At 40.0% G+C, this 22,295-nt stretch overlaps 2 protein-coding genes across 2 annotated transcripts; one reads left to right on the top strand and one right to left on the bottom strand.

Moving 5' to 3' along the window:
* Window positions 1–6,153: 6,153 nt before the first annotated feature.
* Window positions 6,154–7,635, top strand: LOC126787557 (linoleate 13S-lipoxygenase 2-1, chloroplastic-like; the record flags this gene model as incomplete). Its single annotated transcript, XM_050513418.1, has 3 exons — window positions 6,154–6,353; window positions 6,455–6,721; window positions 7,077–7,635. Coding segments are annotated over 3 exons (1,026 nt in total), but the record flags the coding sequence as incomplete, so codon positions are not given.
* A 6,861-nt stretch (window positions 7,636–14,496) lies between these two features.
* LOC126789426 (beta-glucosidase 13-like) lies at window positions 14,497–22,101 on the bottom strand. The gene is made up of 12 exons (XM_050515576.1): window positions 21,883–22,101; window positions 21,597–21,666; window positions 19,600–19,658; window positions 19,404–19,479; window positions 19,216–19,293; window positions 19,040–19,127; window positions 16,538–16,793; window positions 15,931–16,267; window positions 15,570–15,601; window positions 15,335–15,437; window positions 15,050–15,158; window positions 14,497–14,874 (listed from the first exon to the last, which is right to left on the bottom strand). The coding sequence occupies exons 1-12, from the start codon at window positions 22,093–22,095 to the stop codon at window positions 14,703–14,705; spliced, it is 1,593 nt and encodes a 530-aa protein (XP_050371533.1). The 5' UTR covers window positions 22,096–22,101; the 3' UTR covers window positions 14,497–14,702.
* Window positions 22,102–22,295: the final 194 nt, after the last annotated feature.

The following is a 22,295-nucleotide window of genomic DNA, read 5'->3' as shown; positions in this document are numbered from 1 at the left end:
CGGATGGATATCCATCAAGCGTATCTACTACGAGGTCTGCCAACTTAGCTTGTGAGAATTTACCTTGTGCCTGACCCTGAATGATTCTTGAGATTAATGTAGGTTGCACCGAGACACTACCAAGAAAGACCTTTGGTTCTCTTCCCGATGGTACCAAATCAAATTCTGATACAATTTTGAGCATAATCCATTCTTGAACCATAAGAGAAGCTATCACACTTCTCGGTTTCCTGCTCAAGGCATCGGCCACCACATTTGCTTTCCCGGGGTGATACTCCAATGTGAAGTCATAATCCTTGAGGAGTTCCATCCATCTCCTCTGCCTCATATTCAATTCTTTCTGAGAGAATAGATACTACAAACTCTTATGATCAGAAAAGAGTTGAAATTTCTCACCATACAAGTAATGTCTCCAAACCTTTAGGGCAAAAACAACTGCCGCGAGCTCTAGATCATGAGTGGGGTAGTTCTTCTCATGGACCTTTAACTGTCTAGATCCATACGCGACCACTCCTCCATGCTGCATCAACACACAACCTAAGCCTTGGAGCGAAGCATCACTATAAATGACATAACCACCCCCACTAGTGGGAATTGTCAACACTGGAGCCGTTGTCAAGCTGGTCTTTAGTTTGTTGAAGGCCTCCTCACATGCTTCTGCCCACACAAACTGAACGTCCTTCTTGGTCAACTTGGTCAATGACGATGCAATACTTCGATAAACCTCCGGTAGTAACCTGCCAAACCAAGGAAACTAGGAATCTCAGTAGGGTTCTTTGGACGACTCCAACTCTTTACTGCCTCCACTTTTGACGGGTCTACTAATACTCCATCCTTTGAGACAACATGACCAAGGAACTTGACTTTTTCCTTCCAAAACTCACACTTCTCAAGTTTGGCGTACAATCTTGCTTCATTTAGGGTTTGCAATACAGTTCTCAGATGCACTACATGCTCTTCTTGCGACTTGGAGTATATCAGAATGTCATCCACAAACACTACAACAAACTCATCCAAGTACGGGCTAAAGATTTGGTTCATCAAACTCATAAAGACAGCTGGTGCATTTGTCAGACCAAAGGGCATGACCACAAACTCATAGTGTCCATACCTGGTCCTGAAGGCTGTCTTCGATATATCTTCTTCCTTCACCCTGAGTTGATGATAACCGGATCTCAAATCAATCTTAGAGAACACCGTAGCTCCTTTAAGCTGATCGAACAAATCATCAATCCTAGGCAAGGGATACCTATTCTTGATGGTCACCTTGTTCAATTCTCTGTAGTCCACAGATAACCGCAGAGAACCATCTTTCTTTTTCACAAACAGCACCGGTGCACCCCAAGGTGAGACGCTAGGTCTAATGAATCCTTGGTCCAATAGTTCATCTATCTGTACCTTCAACTCTTTAAGCTCATTTTGTCCCATTATATAAGGCGTCTTTTGACACTGGTGCCGTACCAGGTAACCCTGGTATCTCTTGGAACACCTCACTATACTCAGATACTACCACAATATCTGCAATAGTTACTTTCTGATCTACAGATTCCACATGTGCCAAAACTCTTGTTCTCATAGCATTATCGGACTTAAGGCAACGATAACGAAACACTGATTCTCCGGGCCTATGGAATAACACCACCATGTCAAAGCAATCAATCAATCAGTATTGTGGCCTCAACCAATCAATTCCTAGGATCACATCATAGGTGTGGTCCAGAATCACTATCAAAGAAGCAGAGAACTCTCTACTTCCAATCATAATAGGACAAGCCTTGCAGATTGTCTCCAATTCGAGGGACACTCCAAGGGGTGAAGTGACACATAAAGAGTTTCCAAGAAGTATATGAATCAGTCCTAGCATCTCCACTACCGAACTAGCAATAAAAGAATGTGATGCTCGTGTATCAAACAATAATCTAACAAGGTAGTCAAAAATAGATAAAGTACCTTCCACCCCTGTGTCACGCTGACCCACTGCAAACATTTTAGCTTGGCCTGCTGGTAACTATCTCTGCTGATGTTCATGTCTACCCTGCGGAGGTCGGGTGCAGTTTCTAGCCATATGTCCCACTTTCCCATACTTAAAACAGCATGTTCTCTTCAATTTCGGACAAGTTGTGGCGTAGTGCGCCATTTCATTGCAAAAGAAATACCATACAGAAGCTAACTGTCTAACAGGTGCAGTCCTAGTAGATGGCGATGCTGCCTTAGCCGGAATCTAGTAATGCGGTCTCGGCCACTTTCAAGATCCACCTTTTTGTCCTAGTACCCGTTGCCTGAACTGATTGCCTTGCCTTTTCCTCTAGCCTGTTCCAAATTCATAGCACTCTCATACATCAACTCCTTGGTAGACAAACAAAGTGCAGATGTGATGGTCTTGTACTCTTGCTTAAATCCCCGTAAAAATTTCTGGGCTAAGGAGGTTGCACCCATTGGTCTGACAAACCGCTACAACTGTGCAAAACGGGCCTCATACTCCCTGACAGTCATATCTCTCTGTACCAGCTCAAGGAACTCAAGTTCTAAATCCTCCTGCACTATAGCTGGAAAGTAATTTTCTCGAAAGAGTGCCGTAAAACCATCCCAGGTCATAGTAGACACATCCACAGTCCGCCTCGTGCTCTTCCACCAATCCATAACATCATCTTTTAAGAAGAACGTGGCTATCATCATCTTCTCTATCTCAGAGCACACCATCATCTCAAAGTAGGTTTCCATACTCTCAATTCAATGATCCGCTACCATATGATCCAGACCCCCATGGAATGATGGCGCTGACAGACTACTGATGTCCTTGATCAGCTTAAGCATGCCACCATCGTCGTCTCTGATGACTGCCGCGGGGTCAACATGTTCTTCTTGTGGTGCCGCCTCTTGATAGAGGTTCTCTACATTGCGGACTCGGCCTCCAGCCCTAGCTCGGCCTCAGCCTCTTGCCCGTCCTTGACCTTGTGCACGGCCCTTCTCCAAATTCATCACCTTGAAACATTTAAACACTTAGTCAATACATGTGAAATCTTGAATCCGAATAAAATAGATTCAACATATATTAACTTAAGACATTCAGAAAGAAGGTGAATCATCGAGGTATTGTCACAATACTTTACTAGAGGACCAAACCTTAAGGTGTGGCTCCTAACACTCTTGAGTACCCAGCAACATATCAATACCGAACAGCATGTGATGGGGGTCCGTTGCGATCGGGCCATCGCTCCTGGATGATATTGATAGATCACCAAATACACAAACTTGGCTCTGATACCAACTGTCACGACCCCGAAATTTCAGGTATGAAATCGAATTCAAAGCCATGAAAAACTCTAAAACAATCTCAATAAATCGAAATCATCTTATTGTCACAGTGGATCATTACTGAGTTCATGGTACAACTCAGTCGAATTGATTATTACAAACCAAATTTATAATTCGAGCATTATATCAACTGGAAATGTAAAAATCCTCTTAATCCTCACCACAAGATAAAATGAGACAACTTCGAAGTCTTCAGAGTTGTCTATCGATTCCGCTAATCCACACATGCGGAACTATGTCATATACCATCGAATAGGTGCACCGGGATTGTAAAACACAAACCCCGTAAGCTTTGCAGCTCGTATGAATAAAACAACAAGATAAAATGCATAGTAATACAAGAATAAATATTGAAACGTCCAATTATAAATGTACTCATGAGTCAAAGAACGGCCCATCTGGTTGTCCAATAATATTTGAAATATAAGTGCTCATGAGAAATCAAGCAACCCATATGTTTACCCAATTACATTGATAATACGGGTACTCATGAGACCAAGGTACTTATCCGTTACCCCTCATGCAGTACATCGCCGGGCATTAGGCAACCCATATGTCACCCAATAATCCCAAAAATATGGGTACTCACAAGCCGGTAACCCATCTGTTACCTCTCATGCCAGTATACTGGCAGACAGACTAGAGCTCTAATTGTATCGTAATTGTCGTCCGGCCAAGGCTAGGTTTTGACATGCCAACATGTCCGAAGACAGGTCCGAAGACAACAAAAACGTTTTAACATAAGTACATAACTCAAGTTAAAACCACGTACAAAACAATCATCACATGTTATTGTACAAAACCAAGTGACATGCTCAAATAAATAAATATCGATGCTATAAATGAACTTATTTTGCAAACGGAAATATGACAGTATATAATATAGCAATTCATATATATATATATATATGTATCGATTTTACCAATTATACACATACACAACCCACTATATCATATACATATCATAGTTCAATCATTTTAAATAAGTGTAATTATGAATCTCCGCTAAGGGTAGATTCGTCACTGTGAGATTTTACTCACCTTAAAATCCTGATCGTAATTTCCACAATTCCGCAAGCGAATCCTTTACTTGTTGTGTCAATCACCTAGAATAGGTAAGCAGTGAATTTAGAAGCGTTACATAAAATCTTAAATTCCGAAACAGTAATAATGTTTTACTGTTCAACAATTTTTGGTTTTACGAAATTACTGTTCACGTAATTACTATTCACATTTCATTATTGAAATACGTACTGTATATGTATTACTTTCTAAAACGTACAGTATATGTATTCATGTACACTAATGTACTATTCATAGTAAATACTGTCAGTAAATACAAATCACTGATTTACCTTTCAGAAAATTACTTTTATAATTACTGTATGTAATTTACTTTTTACATTTACTGTACAGAAATCACTTTTTACAAAAATTACTGTTTTGAAAAATCACTGTTCACGCGCCATTTCCGGCGACAGTGTGTGGCGCTCACGCGCCTCCCCACAGTGGCAGTGCGTGACGCTCACATACCGCTCAAACCGGCGCACGTGGCTTACCAACCGCCTTCCAAATCCCCTCATTTCCTTCCCTTCTTCCCCTCCACGGCCCAAGGCCACCTCCTGCACCCCTCACCTTCCCTCACGCGCCGCCTAAGGTGGCGATATGATTCTCCCCTCCTCCTCCTCCGAATCTCCTCAATTCCACCCAAATTTCATTTATTATCACCACAACCAACAAATCGAATGAACCCTTACCTAGATTGAAGCTAAGAACTCAGAAATAGTGCCGGAGAAGCTTGGATCGCTGACGGTGCTCGATTCCTCGGGGAGGGTGTGTTGCGGCTTGAATCGAGTCTCAATCACTCGCATGCGGCGTCGGAGGGTGGAGAGTGATTAGAGCCGAGAGCTTGCGTCGGCGGAAGCGGGGTTGAACGGCGGCGGAACTCGCAGGGGCTCGGGTTGTAGCGAGGGCTTCACGGCGGCGAACAGAGGCGTGTCGAGCTTGGGGGTCGCTGCGGTGGACCATGTGAAGCTTTTGGGCGAGGCGGTGAGAGTCACGGAGGTCCGGCTGGTGAGGGAGAGAGAGTTGGGTGAGAGAGAGGGGAGAGCCTGCGGGGTGAGAGAGAGAAAGGGGTTTCCGAAAATGGAAACTCTAATTCCCAAAGTTTTCTTTTTATACTCTTTTCTAAAATCGGAAACTAACTTCCATCGTTAATAACTTTCACGTACGACGTCCGATTAGAATGGGTGACGTGTCCATGAAATCGTATTAACAAGCTCTACAACTTCCGTGCAGGAAGTTTTCGGAAATGAGTGACGGAGTAAAAGTCGACTCCCGCGTCGCGAAAACGTAACGTTTTTCCAATTTAAGTTTCCGATAACGGTTCTGTTTTCGATTAACAACGTCGCGAAACGAAACAAATACGGTTTATTAATTTTACAAATTCTATTAATTTCTAAAAATTTATTTTATTTGACTTCGAAAAGTCGGGTCATTACACTTACAAAGCAAACAAATGCAGGAATGGCCATTGAAGAGTGAATTGGATCCCGACCTGTATGGTCCCCCAGAATCTGCAATCACCTCGGAAATGATTGAGCAAGAAATTGAAGGGTTTGTGACCATCGAAGAGGTACAGCAAACAATATTATTGTTTCTATTAATATTACAGTAAAATATCGTGTATATTATTGTGGCACGTATATGTATGTAATTCGAATAATTTTCTGGGAACATGTAGGCCATAAGAGAAAAGAAGTTGTTCATACTAGATTAGCATGATTTATTTTTACCATACGTGAGCAAAGTACGAGAGATTGAAGGAACGACGGATCGAGGACATTGTTCTTTCTTACCCCAGAAGGCACTCTAAGGCCGCTGGCTATTGAGTTGACTCGACCGCCCATAGATGGAAAGCCTCAGTGGAAGCAAGTCTTCCAACCCAGCTGGAATGCTACCGGTGTCTGGCTTTGGAGGATTGCAAGAGCTCATGTCCTTGCTCATGACTCTGGTTACCATCAACTTGTTAGTCACTGGTAATTAGTAAAGATTAATTCCATTGCAAACCCTATGTTCTACGTTCATGTTTTTTTTTTTACATATCTAACCCACGTATCTTACCGTGCTGATTTATCAGGCTACGAACGCATTGTGTCACAGAACCATATATAATCGCAACCAATCGTCAACTGAGTGTGTTGCACCCTATCTATAGACTGTTGCATCCCCATTTCAGATACACTATGGAGATCAATGCACTTGCTCGTGAATCACTTATCAATTCCGGTGGCATCATTGAAACCTCATTCTCTCCTGGAAAATACTCCATGGAGCTTTGCTCTATTGCCTACGGTAAGGAGTGGCGATTCGACCAAGAGGCTCTTCCAGCTGACCTTATTCGCAGGTACATAGTTCGTAGATTTCATTAAAATGCACGGTTAATAACTTAATATTGAATGTTAATTATAGAAAAAACTCAGAAGCACAGCTAATTCGTTAAGTACTTGAAAAGAAAAAGTTAAATGATTGAGTTTGTTGTGGAATATTCTATGGTACAACGACAGTACATGCTATGCAACCCGAAATAATGCATCCTTCATTGCATATGAGTGAGGTTAGAGAATTAAAATCAGTTGTTAACCACAAAGTTTCGGTCTGCATAGCATTAATTGAATGGTGCATAGTTGCTAATTAAAATGCTGTAATTATGAGTCTATGATCACTAACATCTTGATCATGTAATGTTCCTCTATATATAGGGGTATGGCTGTTGAGGACCCAACAGCTGCTCACGGTTTGAGGCTAACAATTCAAGACTACCCTTTCGCCAATGATGGACTCCTCATATGGGATGCCATTAAAGAATGGGTCTCTGATTATGTAAACCACTACTACACGGACGCCAGCCTTGTACAAACCGATCAAGAGCTCCAAGCATGGTGGACAGAGATCAGAACAGTAGGTCACGGAGATAAGAAGGACGAACCCTGGTGGCCTGAGCTAAATACCACTCAAGACCTCGTCGACATCCTCACAACAATGCTTTGGGTTACATCCGGTCACTATGCATCAGTCAACTTCGGTCAGTATACCTATGCAGGTTACTTCCCTAATCGCCCAACAATTGCAAGGACTAACGTTCCCACGGAGGATCCCGACGATGCAGTCTGGAAAAGGTTCAAGGAAAAACCCGAGGAGGCACTTTTGCGGTGCTTTCCTTCGCAAATACAAGCCACAACGGCGATGGCGGTTTTAGACATTTTGTCTACTCATTCGCCGGACGAGGAGTATGTCACGACTCTAAAATTTCGAGTATGAAAACTCAAATTCTGAAGTCATGAAAATTATAAAACAATCTCAATAAATCGAAATCATTTTAATGTTACTGTAATAACCCGAATTTTTAGAAACTAAATGTCGAGTATTTTCAAAGTATTAAACTTGTGAAATTAATTCAAGATGACAATTGGAGGTTTGCGACATTTCGAAACGAAAACGGAAACGTTCTCGGATCGTTTAATTAGAAAACGTAACGTTACCGCAACGTATAGATCGACTTTTATTCCGTCGCTCGGTTGTGAAAACTTCCTTCACGAAAGTCGTAGAGCTCATCGATACGAATTCGTGGACACGTCATGCGTTCGAATTGGACGTCGGACGCGAAAGTTATTAACGTCGGAAGTTCGTTTCCGATTTTAGAAATAGTATAAAAGGAAAGAGATGAGATTAAAAATCAGAAAATCAGATTTTTCTAAAAATCAGCTCGGGTACTGTTCACCTGAGCTCGGGTACTGTTCGCCCGACCCAAAAACCTTCTCCGGCCGATTTCTCCACCATCCGACGTCGCCTCATGTCGTGCCACCTATCAAACTGACGGGCTCGACGAGCTCCATCTTTTGGGCTACGCCTTCCACTCCGGCGACAACCACACACGGTGTAGCAACCGCCGGAAGTTACTGTTGTGGCGGCGCCGCCTCCTCCGGCCACCATGGCTCGAGATTCTTGGGGGGTTTTGCTTGTCTCAGTCCCAGCACCATTCCCACAAAAGGAATCGAGCCAAATCGAAGTGTAAGTATCCGAATCAAAATTTCAATTTTCTAGGGTTTGTGAATAGTGCCGATTTTATGTTCTTCGTTGTTTGGACTGTTTAGACTCGGATTTAGACCTTGGTGTCAACTAGGAAGTTGTTGGAAATGTTGTTTAGGTTGTGGTGGTGAAATTTGGTGATGATTGGTGGCGGTCGGTGAACAGTAGCGCCGAATGAATAGTAACTGTGAATAGTAACTCCGCATGAATAGTGATCTGTAACAGTACTGTGAATAGTGATCTGTAAAGTAAATGTGAACAGTGGCGTGGTAAAACAGTACTATGAAGAGTGTTTTGGTAAAACAGTAACTGTGAACAGTGGTTTAGTAAAAACAGTGATTAGTAAACATGAACAGTGTTCCGTGCACAATGTTTTATGAACAACATTTAGCTGTGCTGAACTCGTCACCTGATATTTTAAGTATCATTTTCTAAGCATTTATCGTGCTATTAGGTGACTGACGAAACGAGTGAGAAAATTACTTTCAGGGTCGTGGAAGTTGCACGCAAGAAAGAAGGTGAGTAAAATCTCACTTATTTACGAATCTACCCTTGCGGTGATTCAAGATTTTGCAAGAGTTTTTAATATTGAATTACGACACGTATACAATATAGTGGATTACATATATATCGTATAAATGGTAATAAGTATATATATATATAGTTTGCTATATTATATACTGTTATGAATTCATTAAAATTGGTCATTTCGAATGACGAGAATTAAATATTGAGCATGTGATTTGATTTTTGTACAACATGAGGTGTGATTATTGTACGTGGTTTTAACATGAGTTTGTTAAAATATTTTGTCTTCGGACGAGTTTTGTCTTCGGACGAGTTTTGTCTTCGGACGTGTTTATGAAATATGACATGTATATGATATAATGGATTATATATATATTGTATAAATACTAAATATGTACATATATATATAGTTTGCTATATAATATACTGTTATGATTTTATCGTGTTTTATGTCATTTTGATGACGAGATTTATATATCGAGCATGTGATTTTGATTTGTACAATATGATGTGAGATTATTGTACGTGATTTTAACATGGAGATTGTTAAAATGTTGATTTGTCTTCGGACTTGATTTTTGGTACAATATGATGTGAGATTATTGTACGTGATTTTAACATGGAGATTGTTAAAATATTAATTTGTCTTCGGACTTGATTTTTGGTACAATATGATGTGAGATTATTGTACGTGATTTTAACATTGAGATTGTTAAAATGTTGATTTGTCTTCGGACGTGATTTGGTACAATATGATGTGAGATTATTGTACGTGTTTGGCAAGTCGGAACCTAGCCTTTGGCCGAGCGAAAGTTACGATACAGTTAGAGCTCTAGTCTGTCTGCCGTAGTACTGCATGTGAGGTAACGGGTGGTTATCTGCTCATGGGTACTCAGATTGTTTTGGATGTTGGGTAGCGGGTGGCTATCCAATATCGGCGGTGTATTACGAGAGGGGTAACAGATGTGTACCAGCGTTCTTGGTACCCGTAATATAAATGCATTTGGGTAACCAGAAGGGTTACTTAATTTCTCATGAGCGTTTTATTTCATATTTCTTTGGGACGACCAGATGGGCCGTCCATTGACTCATGAGTGCATTTATATTTGTTTGATTTCTGGATTTTCGAATATATTGTTATGCGAGTTATATTTTCATTTCACTCATACGAGCTGTAAAGCTTACCGGGTTTGTGTTTACAATCCCGGTGCACCAATTCGATGGTGTAGTGGATAACTTCGCAGGTATGGATTAGTGGGAATTGACGTACCGCTCAGTGGACTTGAAGTTATTTATCTCCAGCTGGTGTGAGGATTTTGTGTGACTATCTTGTGAGTTTGTTGTGAGGATTACGCAATTCTATTTGTTATAATATTGAATTATAATTTGTGTTGTAATAATTGGTTTGACTGAGTTGTATTTTGAACTCAGAGATGATCCGCTGTGGCATTTTAAATGATTTCGATTTCATTGAAATTGTTTAGTGTTTAACGACTTTGAAATTTTGAGTTTTCAAGCTCGAAATTTTAGGGTCGTTATAGTTACAGCGGATCATTACTCAGTTCATAGTACAACTCAGTCAAAATGATTATTACAAACCAAATTTATGATTCAACATTATATCAAATGGCAATGTAAAAATCTTCACAAATCCTCACCACAAGATAAAATAAACAACTTCAAGTCTTCAGAGTTTTCCGTCGATTTCCGCTAATCCACACCTGCGGAATTATCTCTTACACCATCGAATAGGTGCACCGGGATTGTAAATACAAACCCGGTAAGCTCTGCAGCTCGTATGAGTAAAACAATAATACAACTCGCATAAAAATATATACGAAAATCCACAAAAAATCAATCATAAATGTACTCATGAGTCATTAGACGGCCCATCTAGTTGTCTAATAAAATGAAAATATATGTGCTCATGAGAAATTAGGCAACCCCTTTATTTACCCAAATGCATTTATAATACGGGTACTCATGAGCGTTGGTACACCTCTGTTACCCCTCATGTAGTACGCCGCCGACATTGGAAAACCACTTGCTACCCAATATCAAAAATATGGGTACTCATAAGCCGATAACCCATATGTTACCTCTTATGCAGTACCCCGGCAGACAGACTAGAGCTTTAACTGTATCGTAACTTTCGTCCGGCCAAGGCTAGGTTCCGACATGCCAACACGTCCGAAGACTGGTCCGAAGACAGAAAACACGTCCGAAGACATAAAACATGTTCGAAGACTTAACACACGTCCGAAGACATAAAACGTTTTAACACAATCAATGTTAAAACCACGTACTAACAATCATCACATGATATTGTACAAATCAAATCAACATGCTCAATAAATAAATCTCAACAACAAAATGAACTTATTCACAACGGAAATTTCAACAGTATATAATATAGCAAACCGTATATATATATATATATACATATTTACCATTTATACACATCCACAATCCACTATATCATATACATATCATAGTTTATTCTTTAAACTTTAGCATATTCTTGAATCTCCATAAGGGTAGATTCGTCATTGTGAGATTTTACTCACCTTATAATCTTGAGCGAAATTTCCACGATTCCGAATGTGAATCATTTACTTGAAGTATCGATCACCTTGAAAAGATAAGAAGTGAATTTAGAATCGTTACGTAAAACCTTAAATGCTGAAATAGTAATAATGTTTTATTGTTCAGCAATTTCTAGTTTTTATGAAATTACTGTTCACAAAATCACTATTCACGTATTACTGTATAAATACATATGAATTACGTATTCCTGTATGAGTACATATTGTTTACGTATTTATGTACGTAATCATACTATTTACGTATTCATGTACATCCATGTACTATTCAATCGTAAATACTGTCTTAGTAAATAATAATTATCGATTTACCCTTCAGAAATTACTTTTATAATTACTGTATGTAATTTATATTTACATTTACATTTACCGTACGTAAATTACTTTTTACATTTACCGTACGTAAATTACTTTTTATATTCACCGTACGTAAAAATACTTTTTTACAAAAAAATTACTGTTTTGAAACACTATTCACTCACCGCCGCACGTGGCGGCGCGTGGGGTACATGCGCCACCTCTGGCGACCGCGCGTGGCACTCACGCGCCACTCACTGTGTCAACGCGTGAGGCCCACACGCTGACTCTAACACCGGCGCGTAGCACGCCACCGTCGCCCAAAAACTCTTCCTTTCTTCCCCCTCTACCCTCCTACGGCCTCAGGCCGTCTCTTGGCCACCCCTCACGCGCCACCTAAGGCGGCGGTACTCTTCATCCTCCTCCTCCTCCTCCGATTCACCTCCGATTCACTCTCAAATTCAACCAAATCACACACAATACATCCAATAACACAACCCTTACCTTGACAAAGCTCGAGAACCACTGGATGATAGCCGGAGGTGGAGCTCGAACGGCGGAGGAGAAAACGCAGGCTCGGGTTGCAGCGCGGGGACTCACGGTGGCGAGGGAAGACGTCTCGACCTCGAGGTTTGTAGCGGTGGGCCGTGCAATGCTTCCTGGACCGGCGGTGAGAGACACGGACGGCCGGAGGGATAGATCGCCGGTGGCGATTTCGAGAGAAGGAGAGAGAGCTCGGGGAGGGAGAGAGAGAAGAGAGAGAAGGAGAAAGGGAGGCGGGGGTGAGGGTTTCCGAAAATGGAAAACCTAGCTCCATTAATTTCCTTTTTATACCCGTTTCCAAAATCGGAAACTACTTCCATCGTTAATAACTTTCACATCCGACTTCCGATTCAAACGTGTGACGTGTCCACGAACTCATATCGACGAGCTCTACAACCTTTGTGAAGGAAGTTTTTACAAACGAGCGACGAAGAAAAAGTCAATTCTCACGTCGCGGAAACGTAACGTTTTTCTAAATAAAAGTTCCGATAACGTTTCCGTTTTCGATTTACAATGTCGCAAAGAAACCAAATGTCGTTTAATAAAATTTACAAACTCTAATAATTTCTAAAATTTCAAATTACTTGACTCCGAAAAATCGGGTCATTACAGAGTATCTTGGAGAGAAGATGGAGGACGCGTGGGCTGAAGACGAAGTTATAACGGCAGCATATGAGCGGTTTAAGGGGGGGTTGAAGATGATTGAAGAAACTATTGATGATAGAAATGCTAATCCTGAGTTGAAGAACAGAAATGGTGTTGGGGTTGTGCCTTATGAGCTTTTGAAGCCCTTTTCAGAACCTGGTGTTACTGGCAAGGGTGTTCCATATAGCATCTCTATTTGAACGCCTTGCCTAAGGGAAACCTAAGTTTCAAAAACCTTGGTCGCTCCTACCCATCTCTCAAGTTCAATTTATCTAAAAATACCATATATTTTCAATACTCATGACCCAATTAATCAGGAATCTAAATATATAGTCGTTCGATCGAGTTATATATCCACCTTAATGAGTTGATGTTACCGTATTGCTTTGGTGACCACTAAGTTATCACTAAGGGAGAAATTACTGGACAACAAGAATTTGCATGGACACATTGAAACATAGATGTGAAAGCAACTAAACAAATTTAGTAACATATTTATATGGTCCATTACTGCATGTGAAGCAAATATGGACGTATGCTATAGCGGTCTGACATATCATGTTATGATAGGTTAGTTTGGAAAATTCAATTAACAAAATAACGAAATGATATCTGACAGAGAAACCAGAAATAATATATAGAGGACAACTTATATGTGATATGATGCCCAAAGATCATGAAAGTTGATACTAGAAAATTATGAGTTGATTACCTTGTACGACCTGCGCACCGCTGTGGGGGCCGGGGAAGAAGAGAGGCAACTGAGCAAGGCTATGTGGTCGAATTGTTCATCATTGTCTTCAATAATTCATTCATTTTTGTATTCTTCGGATACAAGTCACGCAAGATTGTACGTCTGAAACACTGAATTAGAAAGGCAAGTTCAGCAGCGATTGCAATCTGTGTTGGGGGTCCTATATATATTTTGTCTCTATTGGCGTACCTACGTGAGTCACGCCGTGTAGTATCAAGATTTTCTTCGAAAGCGTGTAGTATCAAAGATTGTGTATTCTGTGTAAGTGTACATCATTGGAACCTGTATATATACTCAGTATTTAGAAAAAGGATTAATATCATTCAGAAATTCCTAAATTCTCTTATTAGTGTCATCTCTAGGCCCTTATGTTCTTGCTGCCCTTATTAGAACTTGAAGAATGACGGTAAGGTTTAATAAGCGGAACTTTTACCATTCGATCACACTGAAAAATAGAAGTACAGCCGCTAAACCCTAGAGCTCTAAGTTTTCTCGTTCTGGCGCTTAGCACCCTTCCATTTCATCACCATGTCTGATGGATTCACTACTTGATTTGCTGCCGGCCTGCCGCCCTTGCTATTAATTAAGGAGCAAGGCAAGATTGTTAGCAACATTTTCAATCAAGCTTGAGCTCCATGCACCTGCTAATGTCATTGTAACAGAATAAAGTTGACAGTTTGCTGAATTAACCAAGATTAATTGAACAGTCAAGATGGACCACTATGGCATAAAATCAAGACCCAGAAGAGCCGAAACCCTTTATTATGAGCCTCAGGTGATGAGCTTCACATCTATATCAAGTACTGCCTAAACTCTTCTATTATCTTAAATTTATTCCCACAAAATATGATCTTTAGTTCTTTTTCCAAACTAATTCATGTCCATGAAATGTTTGAAATTAGTGTCGCTACATAGTATATAGTCATCTCTTAGTACTTCTTGAGGAAATTCTTGAACCATAATGCTGAGTGTTTAGGGTATCTCTTCAGCCCATCTTTATAATCGACATAGTTGATGCCAAACCGAACGGTGTAACCTAATGTCCATTCAAAGTTGTCCAGCAATGACCATGCGAAATAGCCCTTCACATTGACACCATCCCTGGGTAAAAAAAAACAAGATGTCAGAGATGATCCCAACAATTCAGGTGTACTAATTTCTCGATCGAAAGCTTTCTAAATATTGGAATAGTCTGCATTGTCGTCGATGAATCTGCTACATTTACACAACTTATTATCACAATATACAATATAATGAAAATAAGAAGAAGTCTGACTTGATTGATTCTCGGAGGTAATAGAGATGGCGAAAGTGGTAGTCAATTCTTTGGTTATCAGCAAGGGCTTCCTCAAGTGTTAACTTGGGATCATTAAACTCATCAACGCCTGCAATACAGGGGGAAAATGCACGCTTAAGGACTTCCAATTATCAAGATAGAAAGACAAATTAAACCCTCCCAATAAGATCACTGAAAGCTCTAGCCTTAAGTACAACACAGTCCATATAAAATCAAAAGAAACAAATTCAGCCATGTAGTATCAATACCAGTCCTGATGCTTACCATTCTCTGTGATGTAAATGAGCGGATTGTTATATTTCTTCTTTGTGTAGAGCAATACATCCCTGATGCCTCTCGGATAGATATAGAGACCATCTGAGGCAGCCTGCAGGAGATCGATCATGTCATCCATCATATAATGAGTACGTATTTGATCGTAATCAATTCAATTGATACATAAATGTTGCTCCAGAAGAAAATAATTGTTTGGAAATGAATATCTGGATTTCATACAGACCTTTGGACCAATGGGGACACCATTACGAAGGGCTGGAAATCAAGAAGAGAAAGCAGCACAATTTAGTAGTAATAAGCATGCATCACATTTATTATTCTTAAGATCTTATTATCTTATACAAAGATAAGTATAATGCAAAAAATATTAATTTAACTACGTTTTTGTGTATCATCATTTTATAATGATAGTCGATGTGACTAATAAATCTCCATTAAGAATATTCATATATGAATAATCTAATCTTCATATAAGGTACTTTATAGGTAGTGTGTGTGTGTGTGTATATACGAACTGTAAATTTGTATAAACATGATGAGAAACTTTTAATTTATAGAAATGGTTATCAGTTTAGAAACTTTACGTGACATAGTAGCAAGAGTGTCTGTCATGTAGCTTGCATTGGCGACTTTGGCTAGCTGGGGTGCGTCGGATACGTAGTTAGAAGTGTAGTAGTTCAATCCGATGAAGTCAAACGACCCTTTCAGCAATTTGGATTGCTCTTTCTTAAACTTAGGCAATCTGTCTCCGACGAGGGATTTCATGCTCTTAGGGTAGTCGCCATTTGTCAAAGGATCCATATACCATCCAAGCATAAAATCCAGGGCTCTAAGAGCTGCAACTTGGTCACCCGGTGCCGTAGAATTTGGTACCATCCATTGTGCCACCAGGGTTATCCCTATCAGTCCGTTTTGTGACTCCTGAAACACGCCCCGATAATTTTAATTATTAATCACTGATCGAGCATATGATATGATTGTGCTTTCTCAAAAAAAAAAAAAAAAAGAGAGTTTGCGGGAATGAGAGAAAGAATAAGGCAAATGTTTGATGAAATGTCTCAAACAACATGCTGTAATCTAAGACGAGCTCAAGGTTGATGCCTGGATAATGGCATAGATTCAATTTTATTGGATGCACGCATGCTTGTTGATGTAGAAATTAAGAACATGATACACAGTAGTGAAGTGAACCTGATAATGTTTCTTATACAAGTCAACTGCAGCTGCATGAGCAAGGAGTTGGTAATGTGTGACCAGATATGGCTCCGTCGTCGAATTTCCTCCCGTGCAGTTGGGGTTTATCCAAGCGGAGCATCGTCCCGGTGCCAATGCCCCGAGTCCATAACCAGCCACAGCAAGAGCAATTGGCTCATTGAATGTGATCCAGTGCTTTACCCGATCACCAAATTCCTTATAGCAAAGTTCGGCATAGGCCTCAAAATCTTTCCTGCATTTTTGTGAAAGTATACCAGTCGTGTGAATTAAGCATTGTAATACCCCGAATTTTTGAGTTTAAATTCGTATCATTTCTTGTAAATTATTAAATTTGGTATTTGAATAAAATCGTATTTTTACGCCTTCTCGTTGATGTCTTTGCGAAACGAAACAGATTTCGGAAATTTAAAGTTGAAAAACGTTACGTTTTCTGTGGCTCGAGGGTTCACTTTTATTTCGTCGCTCAAGGAAGTTTTAGAGCTCGTCAATACGAGTTCGTGGACACGCGACACACCTTAATCGGATGTAGTATGTGAAAGTTGTTAGCAACGGAAGTTTGGTTTCCGATTTTAGAAGGGTATAAAATGACATTTTTGGAAACTTTCCAAAATCAGAAAATTCCTCCGCAACTTTTCTCCCCGACCCCCATTTTCGCGCCGAGCTTCTCCTCCGACGATCTCTTTCCTCCGACCGCCGTGCTCAACACCGCCAGTGTCGTTGGAACCGCACGGCCAGGCCACATCGACCGGTGGTGGTGGCGACCCACCCCGTGCAGCGTTTTAGCCACGCCCAATGAAGCACAGCGATGGCTTCATCAAGCTCGACGTCGCAAGTCCTCCCTCCTCCTCCTAGACACGAATCCACCGGTGGTGAAGCATGAATCGAGCCATTTCATCTCCAATCTTCAACCCTCGATCCGAGATCTTGCGGCGGCGATTCCGGCGGTTTCCGGCCGACTTGGAGCGAACTGCAGGTATGGTTATGATCTCCACCTTGTGATCTACGTTTTTGTTGTTGGAAGTTTATTGATTTAATGAAGTTTGGGCGGAGTTGGTGGCGGCGCGCGTGCTGCTTTCTAGAGCGGCGCGTGGGAGCAAGTGAGGCCGGCAGGGACTAGAAAATAGGCCTAGGACGGTGTAGGAAGGAAATCACTGGTTTTGGGGGTTGCGAGTGAGGTCACGCGCGGCTGTTTTGGGTGGCGCTCACGCGCCACTCGCGGCTGCCAGTGTTCCATGAACAATGTTTTCAGAACAATGTTTCAGCTGTAATTAATATTCACATGAGGTTTTACGGGTTGTTATGCTATTAGGTGACCGACGAAATGAGTGAGAGAATCGCTTTTAGTGTCGCATAAGTTGAGCACTCGAAATAAGGTGAGTAAATCTCACTATGACAAGTCTACCATTGGCGGTGACTCATAATTATGATTTTTTTTTAAAAGAGTGAACTGAGACATCTATATGATATAATAGGTTGTTTATGTGTACAAAATGGTAAATAAGATACATATATATGAGTTGTTGTATTATATAATGTTACGGTTTTTATTAAATTTATGAAATTTTATTGTTTTCGATTAATTGTGGCGGATGGAACATGAATGGATATAATGTAATTTCCGGTATAATGGAGTATTGAAGTGACATTATATATATTGTTGTATAAGAGTCGCTTGGTTGTAGTAGATAAACATGCGTGAATTGTTATATTGTACGTGGTTTTAACATTGAGTCTTGTTAAAACGTTTTCTGGTCTTCGAACGTTGTTGGCATTAAATCGGAACCAAGCCTTGGCCGAGTGTCGGTTATGATCAGTTAAAGCTCTAGTTTGTCTGTCGTTGTACTGCATGAGGGGTAACAGATGTGTTGCTTAGGTCTCATGAGTACACATGTTTTAAATGATATTGGGTAACCAGATGAACTGCCAAGTGTCTAGATGAGCTGCCCAGTGTCTCATGAGTTCACACGTCATAATATGTTATTTGTTACATTTCCTTTTTATGTGACGTATGTTATAATGTTGGTTTACTCATACGGATTGAAAAACTTACTGAGTTTGTGTTTACAATCCTGGTGCACCAAATTGATGGTTTATGTGATAGTTCTGCAGTTGGGGATTAACAGGCTCAGAGAGCTTACTCGGAGAATTACTGAGGGTTTCCTTCTTCGTTTGCGGTGAGGATTGAGTGAATATTACATTTCCAATTGTTTTAATACTTGAGTGTATTAACTGGTAATGTATTATTCAGATCAACTGAGTTGTGCTGTGAACTCAGTTTTGATACACTGTTGCTGTAAGATAATTTCATTATGTTTGAGATTGTTTTAGAGATATCATGGCTTCGAATTTAAACTTTTATCGTTCAAAATTTCGAAGTCGTGACAAGCATAGATGACTATTGATCACAGTCAGCGTACTCTAACACAGACTTGCACAATACGAGTAGACTCAATTCAATAGCAAGGTTCATTCACTTACACAATATGGGGACTTAGGAACCCGCCATGCTCATCTTGCAAGGGTTGGGGAAGATCCCAGTGGAAGAGTGTCACAAAGGGCTTTATACCTGCACTTCTTAATTAATTTTAAATACTAAATCTAATTTTTAGTGTAGTTCGATGACGACGACGAATAGATAAATCAAGAGATTATACCATTGGCAAGGAGTTCATTTATAAGGTTGTTGTAGTAATTTATCCCTTCTTTGTTTACACCCCCGCTAATTTTTCCCTCTGAAATTGAACAGTTAAACAGTTAATTGGCCAGTGCATGTAGTCATGTTACTCATGTACGTAATAGATTTTAGTGAAAGGACTATATATACTGAACAAAATGATCTTACTTGGTAGTACTCTAGACCATGAGATAGAAAATCTGTAAACATCCAAACCCATTTCCTTCATGATCCCCACATCTTCCTATAATTTGTAACACATGCATATATGAAAATTAGTACGCATATGTGCTTAACTAATTAATATGATAATTAACTGGAATCTATATATGATAGTTAAAGATTAATACTTTATATTAAGTACCTTGTAGCGATGATACGAATCTATTGCAACATCTCCACTGCTACCATCTTTTATCTTACCTAGAATCAAACATGCATATATGTATTAGAACATATACAGAAAACATAAATACTACAGTTTATTAGAATGTTTTATACCATGATTCTTCCTCAGAAAATTTCATTATATCAAAATTACAAGTGTCATAACCTAGCTAGGAACGTATATCGATCATTTAGTATAGGTAAAATATATTGGGTTATAATTTGTTTTGACTAGGCTGTTTGTGCATTAAGTGTATTCTTCTCCATCGTTTCTCTCTGTCACATATTCTAAAATTCATATATAAGTAATATAACCAATTAAACCATTACATGGTGAAACACGTAACAGGTAAGAGATGGGGCTCTAGGTTTTACGGAGCAACCAAGATGTGAATCCTAGGGTTATACGGCGGCTCCCCTCTCCTTTCAAGGGTGGTGATCGTCTTGATATTCTAGCAGCAGCATAGAGGACTCTCGGCGTTGATTGTGAAGTTGTGGTTTCACTCTTATTGGTTCTGGCGGCGGGCATTGTGATATCTAGATCAGGCGATGGTGGGAGGACAACGATGCGGCTCTCGAGCAGCAGCGTCGAAGGTCAATCAGGTCTTTTGCAATCATGGGTTCGTTGAGTGCTACAGAGGCTCGGTGTGTCAGGGATCGGACAATCTTGGGGCTCGGGTTGTTCTTGCATCATGGCGGGGGACTTGATGGTCTGTACTTTAGCCTAGACGGCGTGTGCGGAGCTCGGTCTCCAAATCTGGCAGGGTAAGATGGGTATGGAGTTCAGGATCGGAGTTCTTCGATGGTGGAGCCAGCTCAGGTGTGGCCGATGCAAATAAGACAAGCTTTACTGGGCCGGGTTTGGATCTGGCCTTCGGGCTCTGGTCTAAACTTGGCCTTAATGGGGTTTGTGAATTGTCTGTTGAAGGCCCAAGTTTGGATTTTTTTGGCTGATGATGGCCCTTTTAAGGGCAATGATAAGACTTAGATATTTTCTTAGCCTATTCATATGCTTTTATAAGTCGTATAATAATTTTTATTTTATTTTATATGTTCAATTTAGGAATATTTATTAAATAATAGACCTATGTTATGTACTAAATTTGAGATTCGGCTTAAGACTTCTTGTATGCTGCACGACAATAACGGATGAGTATATAATGACTATTCAGACGTTCATTATATAAAATTCTAGTGGATTCCATAAAAAAAAACGATTACATGATGATAAACTAACATATTTTTTGTACAGGTCTTTTGACCCCCCTGTATAAAAAAAACATACATTTGTTGTACCCCATCGGGGTACATACGAGTGATACGACCTATGCAATTGGATGACCTGTGCACATCATACCCGTTGACTCAGGACATTCTGGACTTGGACTACCAACATAACTTGGACATTAAAACCTAAACTAACACATTTGTTTTCAAAAAACATCATTAGAGATACATTTGCAATGATGAGGGTGGTCATATATTCACACTAAAGGTTAGGAATTGATCTTAATATATATCAGAACGTTAGGTAGGTGTTGAATATTGACGACAAAAAAAAAGGTATATCAACCTAAACATCAAACAATGAGGAGAATGAATTCAAATTAGCGACAAACGTACGTATGCTAGATGTTAAATTGTTGATCGACTAGTTGAATGTTTAATACTCTAGTAGTGTTAAGTAGGCAAGTCCGGCCAACATATTCGTCGATTTCGACTCCGTAGTCGTGTGCAATTGATATATATCAAAAATGAAACTGTTGAGCTTTCGAACGGCTAGATTGAAGAGATTATTGTTTTTATATATGAAAATAATGTCATGTTAGGTAGCAAGAATCACTGGCCGGTATTTGAGTTGACGAGATCGATAAGAAGAACAACTCGTTAATTTAGAATAGCCTAGCTAGCTGGCTGATCACTGGCTTGCCATGATCAAATAAAAAGAAATTCAAAGGATAAAGAATATTAAACCTGGATATTTGTGGGTGAAAGTATCCCATATACTTGGTCCTCTACCACTTTCATTTGCAGCACCTTCATACTGAAATCGATTTAATTAAGTAGGCAACATATCAGAATTCAACCATCTTCCCTTATTCTTTTCCTTTCAATCATGGAGGGAATGTGAGAGCCAAAAGAAGAAAGTACAGTCCGGTGAATAGCCAAATCAGAACAAATTCAACAAATGATACTCTTACAAAATGCTACAAAGAATTAGGCGCGTATAGAGTAAAAAATGAGTGGAGTTTTAGATTACCTGGTAAGCTGCTGAAGCTGTGCCGAAAACAAAACCAACCGGAAAACTGCTCCGGTTGAGAAAAGCAGTTGCATAGCGATCACTGCTGAGATCAGTACTAGCCTGAGCTGCAGTAAATCTAGTTGTATTTCTCACTAATGAGGCAAAAGCAATTGCTATAAGGCTTTTGGTGATAATGTTGAGGAAAGAAGAACCTCTGGTAATGGACGCCATAGTTGATCTGGATCGAGTAGGTGGCAATGCATATGTTCGGCTCTACTTGTCAGCACGCATTTATAGATGGACGATAAGAGATTGAGTAAAAGATTATAAAGAAATAAGTAAGGCAAAAGGAAAGAGACGGATACATGATTAATTAACCATTTTCGTTTTGGGATATTATAATAAAATGAAATTAATTTTTGAATTCTTTT

The sequence above is a fragment of the Argentina anserina genome, chromosome 3 (genome assembly GCF_933775445.1).
Source record: "Argentina anserina chromosome 3, drPotAnse1.1, whole genome shotgun sequence".
Lineage (NCBI taxonomy): Eukaryota > Viridiplantae > Streptophyta > Magnoliopsida > Rosales > Rosaceae > Argentina > Argentina anserina.
This window is presented reverse-complemented; position numbering and strand designations above follow the sequence as displayed.